The sequence below is a fragment of the Pipistrellus hanaki genome (assembly GCF_964339955.1).
Source record: "Pipistrellus hanaki genome assembly, chromosome: 16".
Classification (NCBI taxonomy): domain Eukaryota; kingdom Metazoa; phylum Chordata; class Mammalia; order Chiroptera; family Vespertilionidae; genus Pipistrellus; species Pipistrellus hanaki.
In genome coordinates, this window is record NC_140518.1 from 7750430 (window position 1) to 7769887 (window position 19458).

Consider the following 19458-nt stretch of genomic DNA (forward strand, 5'->3'; position numbering starts at 1 on the left):
TCGAACCGTGACCTCCTGGTTCATAGGTTGACACTCAACCGGCCTGGTGAGTTCATATTTTTAATTGGCTCAAAATACAAAGGTCCCCGAGGAGGCCCTGGGCAGAGGGAGAGACCCTGGGAAAGGCAGGGGTTCACTGACAGCACCCACCATCCCCACCTGCCACCCGCTCCCCCACAAGTACATGTGGAAAAAGGTCCCAGACCCTTTAAATGATTCCCAAAGCGTGTTGGGAGCAGGCAGGTGAGGGGGCTTCTGCACCTGAACCCGGTGACAAGGCCGCTCCGGCTCCATCCTGCCCAGGGCCCTGGCCCTCACCTACCAAGTCCGAGGCTCCCACTGCAGACCCTGCTCCGGGCTGGGCAGGGCGCCATGTAAACATCAGCAGGACAGACTCCACCTGCCCCGGGCAGAGCCCGGAGTCTGGATGCTGACCCCACAGCCTGCTCACGGCCGTGGCTCAGACACGGCGGAGCGTGGCCGCTCGGGGTCAGGGGGTGCCACGGGAGGGCTCCGCTTGGTCCTCCTGAGGCCAGGTCCGCAGTGGGCAGCCCCGCCGGCCCCCTCTGGCTCTGGAGGCTGTGGCGACCGAACCCTGGCCCGCAGGGTGACAAGGGGGCACAGCTATGCCCGGGCCCCCAGCTCGCCGACGCGCTGCCGAAGGTGGAAGGCAAATTCAAACATGGTGGCTGCGAGGCTCTGGTGGATGAGGTACCGGGGCAGGTGGCCCTGGGGAGGGGAGTGGAGGGGAGGGAAGATGGGGATTAGCTCTCGGAAGGGCTCCTCCCTCAACTAGGGCACCAGCAGGGAGTGCTCTGGGCCAGAATGCAGGAGCAGCTCTGGAATGCACCGAGGCCACCCTCGCCCCCTCACCCTTGGCAGGAAGAACATCCTGTGCCTAGGTCCTGGCACCAGCCAGCCAAACAGACCTGGGAGGGGCCAGGCTGGCAGCCAGCCACCCCTCCTCAGGGCCTCAGGAGGCCCTCCGGCTACGGAGGGCAGCAAGATTTGGGGCTCTGTGGCCCAAATCAAAGAGTAAGGACGGAGGTGAAGAAGAGGGGAGGCCTGAAGAGGGCCAGGGAGCCCCGAGATCACACAGCAGAGCCTCCACTGCACGGGGCCTGCCTGCAGCCCCGGCCCCTCACCTTGAGATCTGTGTTGAGGATCCAGATGAAGGTGCAGACTCGAGGGTTGCTAGCCGACTTGAGCACGATGAAGCCCCCAGGACCATTCTCGCCCCTGAGGAGAGAGGCACCACTGGGGACTCTGGAGCCAGGCGAGGCCCCTGACTCGCCAACTCCATTCCTGGCCCACCTTGGACGTGGGCGGGAGAGGGAAGGGATCTGCTGGTCCTGTGATGCTCCAACACTCCCACCGCAGCTGCCAGGCCTGCAACCCCCACCCGCCCAGCCCCCACCACGCCCCGTCATCCTAGGTCAGCTCTAGCTGTGAGGGTGGCCGGGCCCGCACGTCTCACCCTGCCCAGTTCAGGGAGCAGAGCGGTGCTGGTGGCTTCCAGGAGGGGGCGCCCTCTCAGGGGCTGTATTCACATCTCCCCCCCGTTTAACCTGCCCACAGCTCCACGGAGCGCCCTAAGCCCACTCCACGGATAAGGAGGTTGGCACCCCGAGAGGAAACCAGCTTGCCTGTCACCCACAAGTCCGGGTCGTGCTGAGCCCAGAGCCCAGTCTGATACCCAATCAAGAGTGCTCTCTGCGAGCTCAGGAAGGAGGGGAGCAGTAACTGGGCGGAGGCCGCCGTGGCTCTGGAGTCCAGGATCAGACAGACGGGGAGCCGCGGGGGGGCTGGAACAGGCCGTGCACCGCTCACCCTCTTCCTCCGGCAGACCTCAGCTCGGAAGGAAGGCCAGGGATCGGCGGAGAGGACGGGGGAGGGGACTCGGATCTCCTGCTCGGGGCGGCCCTATCCCCGTCTGCCCGGAGCTGCCCAGAGCGGGGGGCGTGGGTGCAGCGTGACGCCCCCAGGCCCCAGCACACGAGCAGCGGAGGAGCGGGATCAGGGCTGGGAAGGACAGAGCCCAGAGGGACGGGGCCAGGAAGGCGACCTCCGCAGGAGTCCCCGCTGTCCTCACTGTCCCCGCCGTCCTCACCGCCGCCCGGAGGGGCCGTCCAGGAGGCCCCGGGGCCAGGCCGCTCACCTGACGTATTTGTGGGTGGGGGGCTTGGCGCAGTGGGTGGTGGCGATGCCGGAAGACAGGTATCTGTCTCTGCGCCGCTCTATGCGTCGGACATTCACAAAGTCCCTGGGGGGGGGGGGGAGGGGAGGATCAGGTCAGGGGGTGCCAAGCCCAAGACACAGGGGCAGGAGGCCTGCCTGAGAGGAGGGGGTGTGGTGGCCACTCACCGAGGGGAGACCACTCCGCCAGCGGCCCCCGCAGACACGTCGTAGGACACGAGGGTGTTGTCCTCCACTCGATGCAGGATCTGCGGTGCGAGGGGGAGTGAGGTGCAGCCCATCCCAGGAGACCCAGCCCCGCCTCCACCCCTCCACGCTCAGGTCCTTCACCAACAGCCACTGCCATTCCTGGGGCCTGGACCAGGCGCCCACTTTCCCAACCCTCTCCCGTTAACACTGCTGCCCTCACCCCCACGTCACAGCAGGGGAACCTGAGGCACAGAGCAGTCCCATGGCACGGCCTGGGCGCCTGGGGCAGCTGGCCACGCCAGGGCATCGCCCTGACCCCCGTGTCCTCGGCCCCGGCCGCTCACCTGGCAGGCGGTCACCGTCTTGTTCCACAGCACCATCCGCTCGGGCTGCAGGATCACCTCCTGGTACACCAGCTCCGCCGGGCAGGTCAGGAAGGTCTAGGCAGGGCAGGCAGAGGGCAGGGTGGTGCCAGCTGGGCTCGGGCAACGCAGCCCTTCCCTCTTGGTGGCGTGACACCTGCCAGCGGGCCCCTCCGCCCCAACCTGGAGTCCCAGCGGCTCCGGGACCCACCAGGACACCCGATTCCCTCCCTCACCTTCAGGATGAACGTCTTGCCGTGAAAGGGAACCTCGATGGTGTACACGGTGTCCCCGTATTCCTGCGGGAGGGACAGAGGGGCCGGGAGGCGGGGGCCGGGAGGGCCGGGGGGTGGGCTGGTGGCTCAGGAAGGGGAGACGGGTGTTTGAGGTTTCTAACAGCTCAGGGCAGAGAAGTCCAGGAGTCTGGGGAAACTCGAGCAGCCAGCACCGTTATAATAAAAACAGTGGTTCTGACAAACGTCCGGCGACAGGAGGGAAAAGCTTTGGTGTCAAATTAAAAGGCAGGAGCACAGCTGTGGCCGTGACCACGAAGAACGGAATCTCCAGGCCCCTAAGGGCTGCCAGAGGCGCCGGCAGAGGCACCGGCAGAGGCGCCGGCAGAGGCGCCGGCCAGAGGCAGGGACGGGCACGTTTCCCGATTCCAAGCCTCCGCCATCTTTTCAGGTAACAGTGTCTGATCGTTAACACAAGCCTGGCTTCCCCCTCAAAGCCGAGCCCAGAGAGCAGGGCAGCAGGGAGAGGAGGATGGGGTGCGGAGGTGAGTGGGGGGTATTAGGGGGGCGCGCACGCAGCGGCCATGGAAACATCCAATCCAGCCTGACCGCCTGCCGAGAGGGCGCCCCCAGCCCAGCCCCCTCTCCCTCTCCTGGGCAGGGACAGGGCTCCACCAGGTAATCCCCGGGCTTCCTCTCAGGCTCAGAAAAAGGGGGGAAAACTCCCCCCACGTGGGCGGGGGGGGGAGGGAGCTTCTTACATTATTCTTCTCGAACTTCCAGTTCTCCTCCTGGGCCAAGATCTGGTCCACCACGGCCATGGCCTCCCGCCCCTGGTGGATGTACTCCCTCTCCTGGGCGGGGAGGGGAGGGGAGGCGGAGGGGTCAGCTGGGGGCCTGGACCCACTTTGCTGGTGGCTGGTTCTTTCCCTGGACACTCACACCCTCTCTCGGGAGCCTGACCAGCCGGACATGGGGGTGTGCCCCGGTCTCCCAGGCCCTGAGGGGTTCTGGGGCAGGAGCTGAGACTACGCTGTTCCTCACGCCCCCCCCCCCCCCCCCAATGAGGCAGACCAGTGGGCCTGACAGCAATGGGGCTGACACTCAAATGGGCGCGGACTGGCATTCAAGCTGCTGAGGCCCACCGTCTGCTGGGAAGCCCTGCCCACCCTGGCTGAGCCAGGACTGGCCCTTCTCTGTGGTGCCATCCAAAGGGAGGGTGGGGGGCAGCCAAGCACCTGGGCAGAGAAGCTCTTCTTCCCGGCAGCCTCCTCGTCTGATTCGCTGTCAGACCCTGCAGAGAACAGCACAGACGACAATGGGAGGTGGGGGGAGAGTGAGGGAGGGGGCGGGTTCAGGTGCAAATGCAGGATGGGGGGGGGGGGGACTGTGTGGGAGAGGGAGCTGGCTTTCCCAGGGAGGCCATAGAAGGAATAGAACGAGCAGCCCCAGCTTACCCCCCTCCACGGTGCCCCTCCCTGAAGGCGGGTCCCCACCCACCGGCCCTCACCTGCAAAGGATTCTGGGGGTGAATAGAACTGGCCCTCGGAAAGAGCTCCGGAGAAGAGGAGGGGTCCTCGGGCGACAGCGGCCTGGGCAGCAAGGTACCCTGGGAGAGCAGACACGGCGGCCGTTGTCCCACAGCAGCCACAGGCCAGCAGCCCGGCCCCCTGCCCCGGCTCACGCTTAGGCTCCTGGGAGCTTCTCAGGTTGGCAAGAGAGCTCAGGACTGGCTCTGAGGCCCGAACTTCTCCTCCCCGGGGCTGGCGTGACCCCACTCCCCCCCTCCCCCCTGCCACTCACATCGCTCCTCCTCAGCCTCCTGGGGGAGGACCTTGAAGTCAAGGAACCAGGTCTCCAGCCAGGCGAGGACAAAGGACACGATGGGGAGCAGGTAGCCGAAGGCCCCTTTGCTGAGCAGCTGTGGAGAGAGGGCGCTGAGCTCCACGGCGGGGGCACCCCTCCCCGAGCAGGACCCCTCCTGGGACTGCCCCCTCTGGCACACCCCCTGCTTGGGGACCCTCTGTGGCTCATGCTCTGAGATGAAGGAAGGAATTCTACAGCAGGATAGACTGAGGTTAGGCTGGAGGAAGAACTTTCTGTCCTTGGGGCTGTAGGGGGCAAGGGGGAAAGCCGGTGAAGATGATTCCTTGGGGCCTGGCCAGTGTGGCTCAGTGATTGAGCATCGACCCATGAACCAAGAGGTCACTGGTTCGATTCCTGGTCAGAGCACATGTCTAGGCTGTAGGCTTGATCCCCAGTAGGGGGTGTGTGGGAGGTAGCTGATTGATGTTTCTCACTCATCAATTGTTCTATCTCTCTATTCCTCTCCCTTCCTCTCTCTCTAAAATCAATAAAAACATATATTTTTAAAATAGATGATTTCTTGGAGTATCAAGGAGAGGTTACCCCTCATCCCCACTCCGATCCCCAAAGTCAGAGAAATGGCCCCTTCTTAGGAGAAGCCCATCCCTCAGGCCAGATGCCCACCGACCAGCCAGACCCCGAGCCACTGACCTCAGAGAGGATGACCTTGACAATGAGGAAGGCACTGGACACCAGCGTGGTGACCTGTGCAGGGGGAGGGAGGAAGGAGAGAGGGAACACAGAGGCTGGGGAGTGAGCCCCTCCACCTGGGCCCCTGCACCAGCCCACCCGGGCCCAGAGCTGCGGGACAGAGGGTCTTACCGCAATCACCCACCAGTGCCGGAGCCGCAGCACTGCGTAGCCCAGGAGCAGCCCCGAGAAGCGGAAGAAGGCCAGAACCTGGGGGTGGGGGTGGGAGAGCCATCTCAGGCAAGCCAGTGCCCCTTCCCCTGCTGCAGGCTCCCCTCCCCGCCAGCCCAGCACCCAGGCTCTCTCACAAGGGTGTGCACGCCTTGGGAGAGAACAGCTGAGCCAGTGCCTCTCTGGGGACAACTTGGATGTGACCTTCTTGGACCAGAGTCTTAGCGCACCCCCCCCCCCACTGTCTCCCCCACTGGGGGCCTCTGAAGGTGGGGACTCACTTAGGAGCCCCTTTAAAGACTGAGGACCCCCTGAGAGTGGGAGCCAAGTCTCCTGCTCAGGTCAGAATGTGCCGCGGTAAGAAGGGTCTAGCCAGAGTCGTGTCCCTGCTCCCTCTCTGCTCCCTGCCTCGGCTCACTCACAAAGATGTCGAAGAAGGAGGTTTTAAATCTGTAATGGATGATCTCCTGCTCCAGGTTCTTCCGGATCCCTGTGTTGGTCTGGAAGGGGAAGAGGAAGATACGAATAGCTCTACAGGCCGCACTCAGACCCGGCTGCCCCTCCCCACCTGGGATGGGGAGGGGAGAGGAAGAACCTGGAGGAGAGGCTGTGGATGCTAAGCCACCGCCCCTGGGGATCCCTGAGGCACCAAGGGGGCTCAGCCAAAGGCCTGGCACCCCAGCACTAGTGCCCTCCCCCTAAGGACCAGGCAGCCCAGGGAGGCAGGGGTCAGGCCCTGGTGATGTGGGTACACTGCCCGGCAGGGGTACCGGTGGAGGCCTGGGGCCGGGCAAGGGGGGCCCTGGGCCCTGTGCTGTGGGTGGGCTGGCTGGTAGGTAGGCCTGCTTAGAGCCGGCCGCACGTAATTTCATCTCCCTCCCACCGCTCCGGTGCTCCATCTTCCCAGCCAACCATCCATCTGGGTGATGGGGGCGGGGGGTGGGCAGTGGTGTCAGACGGAGCCCCAGGTGGCAAATCAATTGATTAGGTTTGTGCTTAATGGGCAAAATCCATCACGCTGCTGGAGAGGATGGCGCGGAGTGAGCAGACTTGTCCTCACCCTGTCCCTGCCGTAGCCCCCACACACTTTCAATGGGGCCCCGAGACCTTGGCGAGGGAGAGAGGGGTCTGGACTGATGCCGGAGCCAGGCTGCAGCCCGAGGGGGAGGCGGCCACCACCGAGAGCAGGACCGGGGCTTCTAATGTCTGGCAGGTTCGGGGGCGGGAGGCCGGTTAGAGATACAGATGTTCAGACCACGGAGTCTGAATCTTAGGGTAAGCGGAACATCTGGAATCTTTATAAAGCTTCCTGGTGATTCTGGTGCTGAGACAGGGAGCCAGCAGGCTGGACAGCCCCCTGTCCCCCACTGATGTCAGAAACCCCCAACCAGATCTCTGTGGAGTTCAACACCCTCATGCCTGGCGTGACACCTCACCCCACCCCACCCAGGCCCTGCCCTCTTCTTCCTCCTCATCTGCTCCCTCTTGGGCTCCACAGGCCCTCACCCCTAACAGTTGCTATCCCTCAAGCTCTGTCCTCCACCTTCTCTCTCTCTCTCTCTCTCTCTCTCTCTCTCTCTCTCTCTCTCTCTCCTCTTTCTCTCTTTTTTATTAAGGTATTATATGTACACATATCTTACCATTGCCCCCCCCACTCCCATACATGCCCTCCCTCCCCAGAGTTCTTTGTCCACTGGTTATGCTTATATGCATGCATACAAGTCCTTCGGTTGATCTCTTATCTCCCCCAGATCTCCCTCCCCTCCCCGCTGTAATTTAACAGTCTGTTTGTTGCTTTAATGTCTCTGTATCTATCTTTTTTTTTTTTTTTAAATATATTTTATTGATTTTTCACAGAGATGAAGAGAGAGGGATAGAAAGTTAGAAACATCGATGAGAGAGAATCATCGATCAGCTGCCTCTTGCACACCCCCTACTGGGGATGGGCCCGCAACCAAGGTACATGCCCTTGTCCGGAATCAAACCTGGGACCTTTCAGTCCGCAGGCCGACGCTCTATCCACTGAGCCAAACCGGTCCCCGCTGTATCTATCTTTTTGTTCATCAGTTTATAATGTTCTTTATTATCCATAAATGAGTGAGATCATGTGGTATTTTTCTTTCATTGACTGGCTTATTTCATTCAGCTCTCTCTCCCTTTTTATTTAAAATATATTCTTATTGATTTCAGAGAGGAAGGGAGAGGGAGAGAGAATAGAAACATCAACGATGAGAGAGAATCATTGATCGGTTGCCTCCTGCACGCCCCACATTGGGGACTGAGCCCACAACACAGGCCTGTGTCCGACTGGGAATCAAGCCATGACTTCCTGGTTCATAGGTCGACACACTGAGCCACACCAGCTGGGCATCCACTTGTTCTCTTTACAGAGAACTCTCCCTCTGCCCGGGCACCTGCCTGCACCAACTGCACCCGGACTCAGGAGAGCCGAGTGCCAGTCTCTGGCAGCAAGACCCCATGACCCTGCCGGGGCCTTGTAGCCACTGGGCCACACAGTCTGTTAGAAAACTGAAAAGATGCATGTGCCAAAATAGGAAATAAAACCACAAAACTGAAAATTAATAAAACTTCAAGTGTCTCCCAAGGGAAGCACTGTGTTAGCTCTGCTAACGGCTAAACCCAGCCTCCTAAACATGCTCATCACATTCGCATTCGAACACAATGGAGGTTAGGGTCCCCACTTTGCAAGAACTCCCTCATCCGCCTAATGACGGCCGCGGATCACAGCCGATACAGCCAGGTCATCTCCGAAGTACAACCACCAAGACATCTCCAACTCCTGCCCGGCAGGCACTTAACCCTGAGGGAGGAGGCGGGGGAAGCGCGGTGCTTGCTCTGACGCTGGATGGACCCTCACAGGGAAGAGCGCTAAGGCCTTGGAAGCTCTCTGAACCGCCCTGGGCCTCGGCTCCTCATCAGGAAGATGGTCCCCGGGTCCGTGAGGAAGGGCCCAGCTCATCTCTGTGGGCAAAGGACAGCCACCTCCGAGCCCTGGCTGCCCTCCAGCTCCACACGCCTCTTCACCCTTCAACCAGCCCCTTCTCCAAACTCCTCGCTTCAATCAACAAAGTCCTCCTTCTCCTGCCACCTGAGCCTGAGACCCACAGGACGGCACCCTCACTTCGCGGACACGAGGGGAGGCGCAGAGAGGTCACAGTAAACACGGAGGAGCTGGGACCAGCCCGAGGCCGGGAGGCCCTGCTCCCGCCGCCCCTGCCTCCGCGGTCGGGTCCCGCTCTGCCCTGTCAGCGCCCAGAGACCAGGCCCCACGCCAGCTGCCAACGGGCGGGGCGGGCCCTACACTGAGAGGCACTTTGTCTCGGGCCGCTGGTGGCATCTCACCAAACCCTGAGAGGCCCAACCGGAGGGTCCTGGAGGGTCCAAACGGGGCGAGAGTGGGGAGTCACCGAGAACTGGGAGCTTACACTGGCGTGGCCCCCACGGTACCCTCCGCGTTAGCACAGTGCCGGGAACACGGCGATGGCTCAAGGGATGTTTGCTGAGTGAATGAATGAAGCCAGAAAGCAACGTAGGGCAGAAAGAAGACAGGTTTCGATGGTGGGGTCTCTCCTTCGTAGAAAGCGGGAGGTTCAAATCCCAGGGGCCCCCCCGAGCACGGCTCGCGCCCCCAGCCTCCGGCCACTCACGTTCAGCTCGATGATCCAGAGCAGGGAGACGAAGAGCAGGTCGAAGGTGACGAAGAGGCAGAAGGTGCGGCGCACGTCGGAGATGGCCTGGCGCTTCTCGGGCGGCGGCAGGAAGAAGTGCGAGGAGAGGCTCTGCTTGTGGGACAGGGAGGAGCTGAGGGAGGCCACGGCGGGCAGGCTGCGCTCCAGGTCGCAGGACGGATCCCTGGGCAGCTTGTTCATCCTGGTGGGCCCCGCCTCGGGCGGGAGGGTGGGCCTCAGCCGCACAGCTGCAGGGGGGGGGGGCTGGGTCAGGCCAAGCATCCCAGGGTCCTGGAGGTCCCGTTAACCTCCTTCACCTTCACACACAGCCCCAGGCGCCCACCCACAGCCCCAAACCTCTGACACACACACCCCCCCAACCCCCCAGCAGGGCCCTCTCTGCCCAAACCCCTCCCAGCAGCCGGGCTTCCAGGCTCAGAGGTGTGATCACCCCTCTCACTGCCTCTCCCTCCCTCCCGCCCCTGCCAAGCCCAGCGGCCCGGATTCACCCTCGGAGGGCTCTGGGGTCCTCCCTGGTGTGTGGGGCCGTAGCCAGCTCCTGCCCAGCCCAGCCCAGCCCCGAGGTTCAGCCTCTGGTGTCAACAGCCGCCCCTCTGGCCGGCCCTCCCCCCGCCCCCGAAGAGGGCCCAAGCTCTGTTCTTTGTTTTCCAAGCACAAAGCCACATGCCCTCCCAGGAGCCGGGCCTACCCTCCCACCCCCTCATCCTGGCAACTGGAGCAGAGGCTCCGGGGCTCTGGCTGTGGAGGGAGGACATCTCCGTCCCTTCTGCTCACCCCTCCATCCCCCCTGAGGCCCAACCACCACGTCTCTCAGTGGACACTGCCCCTGGCTCCTAGCGGGCGTCCCAGGCTGCCTCTCACCTGGCAACCGCCCCTTCCCCACAGCAGCCAGAGAAAGCCTTCCCACATCCCGCCCACCCGCCACGGCCAGCCTGCAGCCCTCCACCGCGGGGCGCCACTGGTCCGAGGGGAGCCGCGCCCTCCTCCCGGCCCTGCAGCCCAGGCCCCGCGGGGGGTTCTGCCAGGCTCCTCTCCAGAGTCCTCACCTCACCGCTCACCCGGGCCTTCAGGTCCCCTCACCCGGCCCACCCGGGCCTTCAGGTCCCCTCACCCGGGCCCACCCGGGCCTTCAGGTCCCCTCACTCGGGTCCACCCGGGCCTTCAGGTCCCCTCACCCGGGCCTTCAAGTCCCCTCACCCGGGCCCACCCGGGCCTCGGGCCTCGCTCTCCGCTGCTGAGTGGGCTGTCCTCCCAGCCCCTCCACATGGCACGTCCAGCCCTCTCCTCAGAGCCTCCCGCCCCTGCCCCGTCAGTGTCCGTGAGCCCCTCCTCAGTGGGCTCCTCGCTGTCTGAAACGCCTTCTTCTTTTTTTAAAATAATGTTCGTTTGTTTTTAATATATTTTATTGATTTTTACGTAGAGGAAGGGAAAGATATAGAGTTAGAAACATCAATGAGAGAGAAACATCCATCAACTGCCTCCTGCACACTCCCTACTGGGGATGTGCCCGCAACCAATGTACATGCCCTTGACTGGAATCGAACCTGGGACCTTTCAGTCCACAGGCCAATGCTCTATCCACTGAGCCAAACCGGTTAGGGCTGAAAAGTGTCTTCTCTCTTGTTCTGCAAACTCCATGGGGGCAGGGCCTCGCCCTGACGTGGTCACTGTGCCTCCTGGAGCCCCGCACGACGCCTGGCCCCTAGGCGGTGCTCAGTGACCGATGGGTGCCTAAGTGGGCGACCCAGAGGGGCTCCTGGCCCTCAGCAACGTGCTCCGCGGCAGAGAGGACCGGGGCAAACCCCAACGAGAAGAACCAGGCCTGCCCAGGAGCCCTGCTGCCCGCAGAACGGCGGCTGTGGCTGTGGCCGTGGCCGTGGCCGTGCCCACTCAGGGCAGGCTGGCTCTTCCCCGTCTGCAGAGGAGACGGCGCCGCTCAGAGGTGGTGGACGTAGCCATCCCTTCAATGCCTGTGCACCATGCGGCTGGCGTTCTTATGAACCCCAGAGACAAAAGGGGCCGAGGCACCCCCTCCCGGGGGCATCCCCATGGCAGCCCCCAGGCCTAAGACCGCAGCTCCACCAATGTGCCCACAGGGAGCTCAGAGGCTGCTCCTGGCGGGGAGAAAAGGTTCCGTCTACAGCCGGAGAGGAGCTGACTCAGCGCAGTGGGGCCTGAGCTTGTCGGACTTGCTCAGTCTCCCTGAGTCTGCTCACCGCCAGCACCAGGGGACAGATTGGGGGCCAGTGGAAGGAGAGCCCTGGATGTCTGTCCCTGACCCGGGAAGACAAGAGCTCAGCACTCTTCCTCCCGATTCGCTGTTTCCTAAACGTTAGCTGGATCTCCTGCCTGCCACATCCCCTCGATCTCCGAGGTCCAGAACAAGCCCCGTTCGTGGCCGGCAGGAGGTTCTGAGCAAGCCCCAGGGACGGCTCCCAGCAGAGGCTCCAGCCCCAGGCCACCCCCCAGTGCCACACTCTCGGGGTCCCCATAGCAGGCTCCTCTGGAGGGACTGAGGGAAAGCCGCGCGCGGCTCCGGGAGGGGACCGAGGACGGATGTGACAGGCGCTGGCAGTGGCACCCGCAGCATCCATCAGCGGGGCCCGGTGCCAGCCGGCCCGCAGCGCATCCCTCACCGTGGCAGGGCCGCGGCTCCAGGGCGGTGACATTTCCGCGTCTCCAATGGCCCTCCGTCTCCTGTCAGACCTGTCTCCATCTCGCCCCTTTCCTGTCTGTCTTCGCTTTGTAAGTGTCCTGTACCCCCTCTCCCTGCCCATATGCTGTCGCCCCTCTGGGTCCTCCTCCCCATCTCTCTCCATCCGAGTCTTCTCTCCTCCCTTCTCTCCTGTTCTCCTGAGCCTCTCTGCTTGTCTTCTCTGTCTGCCTGCACTGGGCCTCTCTCCCTCTTCCCTGCCTCACTGCAGGGCACTGTGGCTTCCCTACTCCCAGGCTGCTCCTGTGTCTGTCTGTCTGCATGCCTGCCTGTCTTTCCCCTCGGCTTCCTCCCTCCTCCCCTCCCTGGGACAGGACTCGGGTGGCAGCAGCTTGGGTGTGAGAAGCGCTCGGAGTGGCAATGGCACTGACACATCCAGACATCCCGATGAAGCGAGAGACACAGACGAGGGCTGAGAGCAGAGGTGTTGGGGAGCCTGGAGCTGCAGACACAAGGGTGCGAGGAAGCCAAGCCCGGGGGGGGGGGGGGGGGGGGTCTGAAGCAAGGGAGGGGTGGCCGCCGGAACAAGCAGCGGTCAGGACACGGCCCGGGTCCCAGGCTTACTAGGGGCAGCCACCAATCCCGGGGAACTCTGGGCAAGTCCTTCTCACCAAGGAAAAAGCCCTGTAGTTTTTTTAAAACCTCCCTTTTTTAAGCAAGAGAAACAAAAATAAAAAAAAATAAAAAAAAAAAGAGAAACGAAAATAAATAAGTAAATGCCTACTTGGAACCGCCCTATAGGAAATAGAAAAAGAGGGCTGTTAGGGTCCTGCCCCAGAAGGTGGCCACAGAGAGCCTCACCCGCAGACTTCTACAAACTCTGGGGTCACCCCTTGGCACGCTCACTCAGGAGCTGCCCACCGGCCTTCGCGCCCCCGCAGACCCGTCAGTCTGAGAGGTGGAGACCGCCTTGGCCCGGACCTGCCCCTCACAGTCCCCAGAGCCTGTTCTCCGGCCCCGGGCCCTGATGGTGGAGGTGGCAGGACAGTCAGGCCTGATGGTGGAGGTGGCAGGACAGCCAGGCTTGGCCTCCGTGCCACAGGCCCGCCCCCTGATGGGGGAGGCGGGCATGGGTGCTGTGAGGCTGGAGCCTGCGAGCGGCACCTCCCTCCCAACCCCACCGCCCGCTGTCACCGGCCCCCAATCGCCTCCGAGGCGCCGGAGCGGAACAGCACGCGTGGCGTGAAGGAGTCGGGCTTGATATTCACCCTGTGTTTGCAGAAGCTGAGCTGCTAAGGCTTAGGGAGAGGCGGGAAAGAGGGAGGGAGGGAGGAAATTGGGGGTTTTATCATCCTACCTTGGAAGGGAAAGAGGGGTGGGGAAAAGGGGCAAATCAGGTCTCTGGGCAAGATGGAAAGCTAAGCCCTCACCCCACCTCACCCCAACCCCCCAGGAACCGCTAGTCCTGCCAGCGCCTCAGGGGCCTTGGGTGGGTCCAGGGCTCCCGGCAGATAACAGCAGGCAGCTGACATCCCGGAAAGAGACCTGGACTCTGAGATCTAGGTTCAAATCTCAGTCCGCCCTGAGCGAGCTGTGTGATCTGGGCCAAATATCACTGCTCCGAGATTCGGTTTCTTCAGCTGCATTAAATAAAGGCAACAATACAATAATACGGCAAGGCCTCACCTATCCTCAGAAGGCTCTGTGACTTCAAAAAAACTGCACATAACAAGACTAATCTTACCACGGACTATGAATAGAAACAGGAGTTAAGTTCCTAGGGCAACACTGTGCTTCTAATGACAGGATGTTGAACCTCTGAGGACCCGCTGTACCTAACGCCACAGAACCGCACACTTAGGAATGGCTCAAATGCTAAGTGCGTACTTCACCACAATAAAAAAGGCAACGACTGCTACCTCCTAGGGCTGGCATCTAGAAGGCAGGAGCTTTGCAAAGCCCTTCAGGTGTGTGTGTGTGTGTGTGGGAGGCTTATTACACTATATCGAGGTGTAATAAAATCACCCCAAAAGGCCTTTGTTAAAACCTAGCTCTCCAAGCACTTGCCGCCCCAGACCTACATGCTCAGCGGTCTGTGTGTGGGCCTGTCTTCTCCCCCTGGAATGCAAACGTCAGGACACAGGGTCTCCCAGACTCTGCCCACTGCTGCCCGCCAGGACCGGAGGGCACCGGGCTCACAGCAGGCCCTGGGGGAACGTGTTGAAGGGCTATGACACGCTTCCCTCCAGGGGCACAGGCACACCCTGCCAAGCCCAGACCACCTCCCCGGAACCCGGCTGCTGGTGTCCCGCCTGGGAGAACTGGTTTCCTGGATTCCCGCAGGCAGGGTGGCCGCTCCCCGCCCCCTCCCTGAGCCTGGGCTGGTAAGGAGAGGTGAGCTAAATTCCTTGGGGAGCAAAGGTCAAGGAGGAAGGACTGAGCAAGACCCTAGCATGACCCCTTCTCTTGCTTAGGTGGGGGGGGGGGGGGGAAGAAGCAGGGGAGATAGCAGCACTATCCCAAAAATCTCCTGACCCCTAACTGCTCCCAGGACACCGTCCGGCCGGCTGGTCTTCCCCTGTGCCTCCGCTCCCCTGTCCTCTCACTCTGGGCGGACCTCCTCCCCCTGGGGCACATTCTGACTGATGAGAACATCCAAATGTCACCTCCTAGGCAGAGCTGTCCCTCTCCCCAGGCCTCCCCACTCCGGGTCTGGGACTCCGGCTCAGCACTCCCCTTACACGCAGCCATGTCTCTGGAGCCTCGAGGCCCAGGCCACTCCGTCTGGCCATGGTACATGTCCCGTCAGTCCACTGCCCTGCGGATCCGCAACGCCCACCCCGTCACAGGGGGAAGGGCACAAGTCAGTCAGAAACCCAGGGCCGCCTTTTATGGGGCTGGCCCTTAGCCACCTCACCCTCTGAACCTCAGCCTCCTCATCTAAGTAACGGGGACAGGGCAATATGGTGCCCACATCACAGAGCTCTTAAAAAGGATGAGAAGTAACACATGCAAAGTGCCTGTGCCTAATTAACAGCAGCTATTACTACCGCCGGGGCCGTGGGTGCGGGGTTAGAGGCGGGGCCCTGGCCAGGCACGCGCAGGCAGGCCCAGCACACGGCACTCCTGCCCGAACGGAGGGTCCGGGCGGTGCTGCTGGGCCGGAGGGCGGCTCTGGTCGCAGGGAGCTGGCCCGGGATGGCACAGCCGAGGCTCTCCTGTGGCCCTGCCCTCCGCCTCGGTTCCTCCGGCTGACAGCCCTGCTCCGCACCCCCCTCCGGGTTTTGGGAAGTTTCCTGGACAAGGAGGAGTTCAAAGAGAAGACACGGCAGCAGTGACAAGTGAGACTGCAAAGCCGAGGCCAGAGTCCCGTTTCTCCCTTCCCTTCCTTCTGGGGAAGTGGACGGGGAAGTCGAACCAAAACAGAAACTATGTTCATCACTGTCCCCTCCCCTCCCCGGCCGGAGGTTCTGACGGAACGTTTACTGGAAAACCCTAACAAACCCTAACAAACGGAGACCACTCAGCCCCATGCCCCCTCCACACGCCAGGCCCTGTGAATGGCAGGATGCCCCCAGCTCCGAGATTCTAGGACCCTGGCCAATTCGGGGGGGCTGGTGAGTCAGGCCTACCTCACCCCTTAGTGTTGTTGGATAAAACCGGGGGCTAAAGAGAACAAGGTCTGGAAAAGGCCGGTCATCTTCCGGGAAAGATCACAGTCCCCATCAGCCCACTCAGGGGAAGGTCCCCTGCAGGGGCGGGGGTGGGGCCCCTCAGACTCCTCCCAGCACCAGCCCTGATGACACAAAAGCCAGGACCAGTCACTTCCCAGCCGGAAAAAGCTCACAATGCAGATACACAATCCATCAGATGTGATGGCCTCCCTGACCCTTGTCCCGATAATGCGGCTACTGTTCTGGGGGCCAGGACTCTGAGAACACAACCATGGACCTGGAGTTAGGAGGCAGTTCTTAAGTCCTTAATGAGTGACCTTAACCTTAGCTGCCAAGTCTCAACTTCCTCATCTGTAAAATGGAGCCAACCACCTCTGCCAGTCGCTAGAACAAGCAGGAGCGGTCAGATACACAGGATTTTTGTCTAACCTGCACAAGTCCAAGTGTGCGAGAGCCCGAATAAATCAGCACACACACGCTAGCGCCTACCTTGTGCCAGACTCGGCTGGTCCCTGGGGACACTCGGCAGCGCCTCGTCTGGTGAGGGAGGCTGACGGATAAATAATAAACAGTGCTATGTGCGCTGTGATCAGCACTTTTAGGGAAGAAGGAACAGAAAAAGGACTGTGGGCTCCAGAAAAAGGAGCATCTGACCCAGGCTCGAGGGCATGAGGTTGGGAAAGCCACAGGGAGGAGGAGCAGCCATCTGAGCTGGCCGTGAAGAATCCGGGCATCTATTCCTGGAGGCAAGGAGGATCAGCATTCCGGGCCAGCAAAACACCCTGAGCAAAGGCCCCGCCTCTGGTCTCCAGCACAGGCCCTGCCCACAGACGGAGCCTCCCCCGGGGGGCTTGCCCCCAAATTCCTGGTACCAGGTCTCTAACAGGCTCCTAACCCCAGGGGTCCTTCCTCATGGCCGATCCGGAAAAAGAATCCCCAATCTCAGCCCTTCTGCCCAGCCCAGCATCCTCTCCCGCACAAGAACTCAGTTTAGAGGACCCCGCTCTTCATTCTGAGCGCAAGAGAGTCCCCACCACCACCCTCCCCGCACCATTAATTGTCCAAACCACCCTTGGCCTTTCTCTGCCTTGGGTTCCCAGGGCTCTGTGCACACTTCTCTACAACTCACGCTTGCCATGTAACATCCGTTTCCAAGTTCACTGGCTGAGCAGACAGACATCGGGGCTGGGTCTTTTTCACCCTGAAATCCTCACTTCGATAAATCCAGCTCCGGCCCCCAATGCCCTCCACCACAGTATCTAACTTCCTGACAAAAAGCCAAGCTTCCCGGCTCTGCGACAGAGAAAGTGAGCCACACCAACTGCCCTCCGGCAGCTTATGAAATGAAAAGTCATAACCACTGCTCTGTGTGGTTTTTACATAAACAATAACAGATAACAGTTATTGAGCACTCGTAGGCTCGCTGTGTGAAGCCCTATTTCATTTAACCCTCCCAGTGGTTCTGTGAGGAGGCACATTACTATCTCCCATTTTACAGATGAGAAAACGGAGGCACGCACTTCATCAAGATCACAAAACAGTATCAGGGCCCAAGAAGCCTGATTCAGGAGTTTGCATTCTCAATCACTACGCCATCATGGACCGGGTGCTGCAGGGACATAGAGGAGGAGTATTTAGTCTTGGGGACTGGGGGAAGGGTGATCCAGGGGTGGTGCTCCCTGAGCAGAGCACTCTGACGGACAAATAGAAGGTAGCCTGGCAGATAAGAGGCTTCCTAGGTAGAGGGGCTGGTGAATGCAAAAACAGAGACAGGGAATAGCAAGGTGTGGGCAAGCGCAGCCTGCAGCGCCATATTACTGCACCTCAGGGTGCACATAGGAGACTCAGCTCATAGAGGGCACTGCGAACCGCACTAGGAACTCAGCCTTTCCCACAGGTAACGGGAAGCCATCAAAGGGTGTTAAGCAAGGTGGTGACACTAGGAGACTTGTGTTTTAAAAGGATCACAAGCCGAAATCAATTTGGCTGTCGGCCTGCGGACTGAAGGGTCCCAGGTTGATTCCGGTCAAGGGCATGTACCTTGGTTGTGGGCACATCCCCAGTTGGGGAGGGTGTGCAGGAGGCAGCTGATCGGTTTCTCCCTCATCAATGTTTGTAACTCTCTATCCCTCTCCCTTCCTCTCTGTAAAAATCAATAAAATATATATTTAAAAATATATATATATATTTTATTGAATTTTTTTACAGAGAGGAAGGGAGAGGGAGAGTTAGAAACAGCGATGAGAGAGAAACATCGACCATCTGCCTCCTACACACCCCCCACTGGGGATGCGCCCGCAACCAAGGTACATGCCCTTGGCCGAAATCGAACCTGGGACCTTTCAGTCCGCAGGCCGACGCTTTATCAGCTGAGCCAAACCAGCCAGGGCCAATAAAATATACATTTTTAAAATTAAATAAATAAAAGGATCACAGGAGTTACAGTTTGGAGAGTGGGTGCAGGCAGCCAGGACTGGAAGTTGCTGGGAAGCCACTGCGATCATCCGATGAGAAACACTCCAACAAAGGCAGCAACAGAAAAGAAGAAAGTTCGCTGGGCTAGGTCTCCTCTTAGACGTGGGAATTGAGGGAGAAGAGAAACTAAGATATTGCCCAAATTTTTCCCGCTAGGATGGGGTGTGGCCGAGGGAGAATGAGTCTGCAGGGGAAAAGGCCCTTCAAGTTCAAGCGCGGTGTGCTCCAGCTGAAGTGGAGCTGCCATGCTGGCAGGCGGCTGGGTGGCCGCGTCTGGGGGCTGCAGGGAGGGCTGCCCTGAAGCTGTAGGTCTGGGCGCCTTCCGGGTATGTGAGTGGTGTGACGCTTCAAGTCCTGGGAGTAGATGAGACCATCCAAACTCAGTGACAGGGTGAGGGGCTGGAGCAAAGGAAAATGGAAACCAGCACTTCCAGAGCAGCAGGAAGAAAACAAGGAGCTGCTGACCGGGAGGAACCCCCAAATGGGAGGAGGGCATTTGTTAACTATGCAGTCAGGAGTGAGTGTTCTTGTTGTTATGCACCTGTAAGAACTCAAGCAAGATACTTTAGAGGGCCCTTCTTCTGTCAATCAGAAAGTCACTGCCAAGGAAGTGGAGGCCGGATGTCAGGCGGACGCAGATCTACCGGGACGCGATCTTTGCCCCCTCCTTAGGAAACTCCGACCCCTCCCCATATCCAGCTCCTGCCCTTCATACCCAGATACCGTCCCCCTCGCCTCTTCCCTCACAGTCTACAGGAGGCTCTGGAGGGAGCCCCGACCCCCTGCCCCAGGCCCTCTCGAGGGGGCGGGCAGAGGAGGGCCAGAGACCTCCGACCCCGCTCGGGACTGAGGGAGGCCGAGCAGAGGAAGGGGGCGGAACCTGGGACGCAGGGGGGGTGTGGGCAGGGTAGGACAGAACCAAGAACGGACGCCGGGCAGGAAGGCGGGATCCTCTAGCAAGATACAGCCCGGCGGCACTACCCAGCCCCAGAGACCGCTGCTGGACCCACCTGCTGCATGTCAGCCACCGGCCCGGCTCTTCGGCCCCGGCCGAGTCAGCACCGCGGCCCCGGCGGCGCCTCAGAGCGGAAGGGGATCTCGCAACAGCACCACTTCCGCCGCCGAGTCCGCCCCGCAGAGCGCACGGGGGCGTGCGCAGCTGAAGCCCCGCCCCCAGCCCTCCAGCCCAGCCCCAGGGGCCGGAAGTGGGTGCTGCTGCTTAAGTTAGACGTGCAGAGG

At 61.0% G+C, this 19458-nt stretch overlaps 1 protein-coding gene across 1 annotated transcript; it reads right to left on the reverse strand.

Annotated features, from left to right (window-relative positions):
* Positions 1-44: 44 nt before the first annotated feature.
* Positions 45-19345, reverse strand: STARD3 (StAR related lipid transfer domain containing 3). The gene is made up of 15 exons (XM_084862409.1): positions 19230-19345; positions 9376-9644; positions 6130-6207; positions 5669-5746; positions 5498-5551; positions 4784-4901; positions 4491-4589; positions 4219-4274; positions 3742-3834; positions 2984-3046; positions 2730-2825; positions 2365-2444; positions 2159-2263; positions 1146-1239; positions 45-729 (listed from the first exon to the last, which is right to left on the reverse strand). The coding sequence occupies exons 2-15, from the start codon at positions 9595-9597 to the stop codon at positions 625-627; spliced, it is 1341 nt and encodes a 446-aa protein (XP_084718535.1). The 5' UTR covers positions 9598-9644; positions 19230-19345; the 3' UTR covers positions 45-624.
* Positions 19346-19458: the final 113 nt, after the last annotated feature.

What these genes read in the sequence shown, in the direction of transcription:
- STARD3 (XM_084862409.1), bottom strand. Translation starts at nt 9,597, where the DNA reads ATGAACAAGCTGCCCAGGGATCCGTCCTGCGACCTGGAGCGCAGCCTG. An exon ending in GGCACTGGTGGGTGATTGCG is followed by an intron (nt 5,552 to 5,668) that starts GTAAGACCCTCT and finishes CCCCCTGCACAG; the next exon opens with GTCACCACGCTGGTGTCCAG. An exon ending in AGACGGTGACCGCCTGCCAG is followed by an intron (nt 2,445 to 2,729) that starts GTGAGCGGCCGG and finishes CTCGCACCGCAG; the next exon opens with ATCCTGCATCGAGTGGAGGA.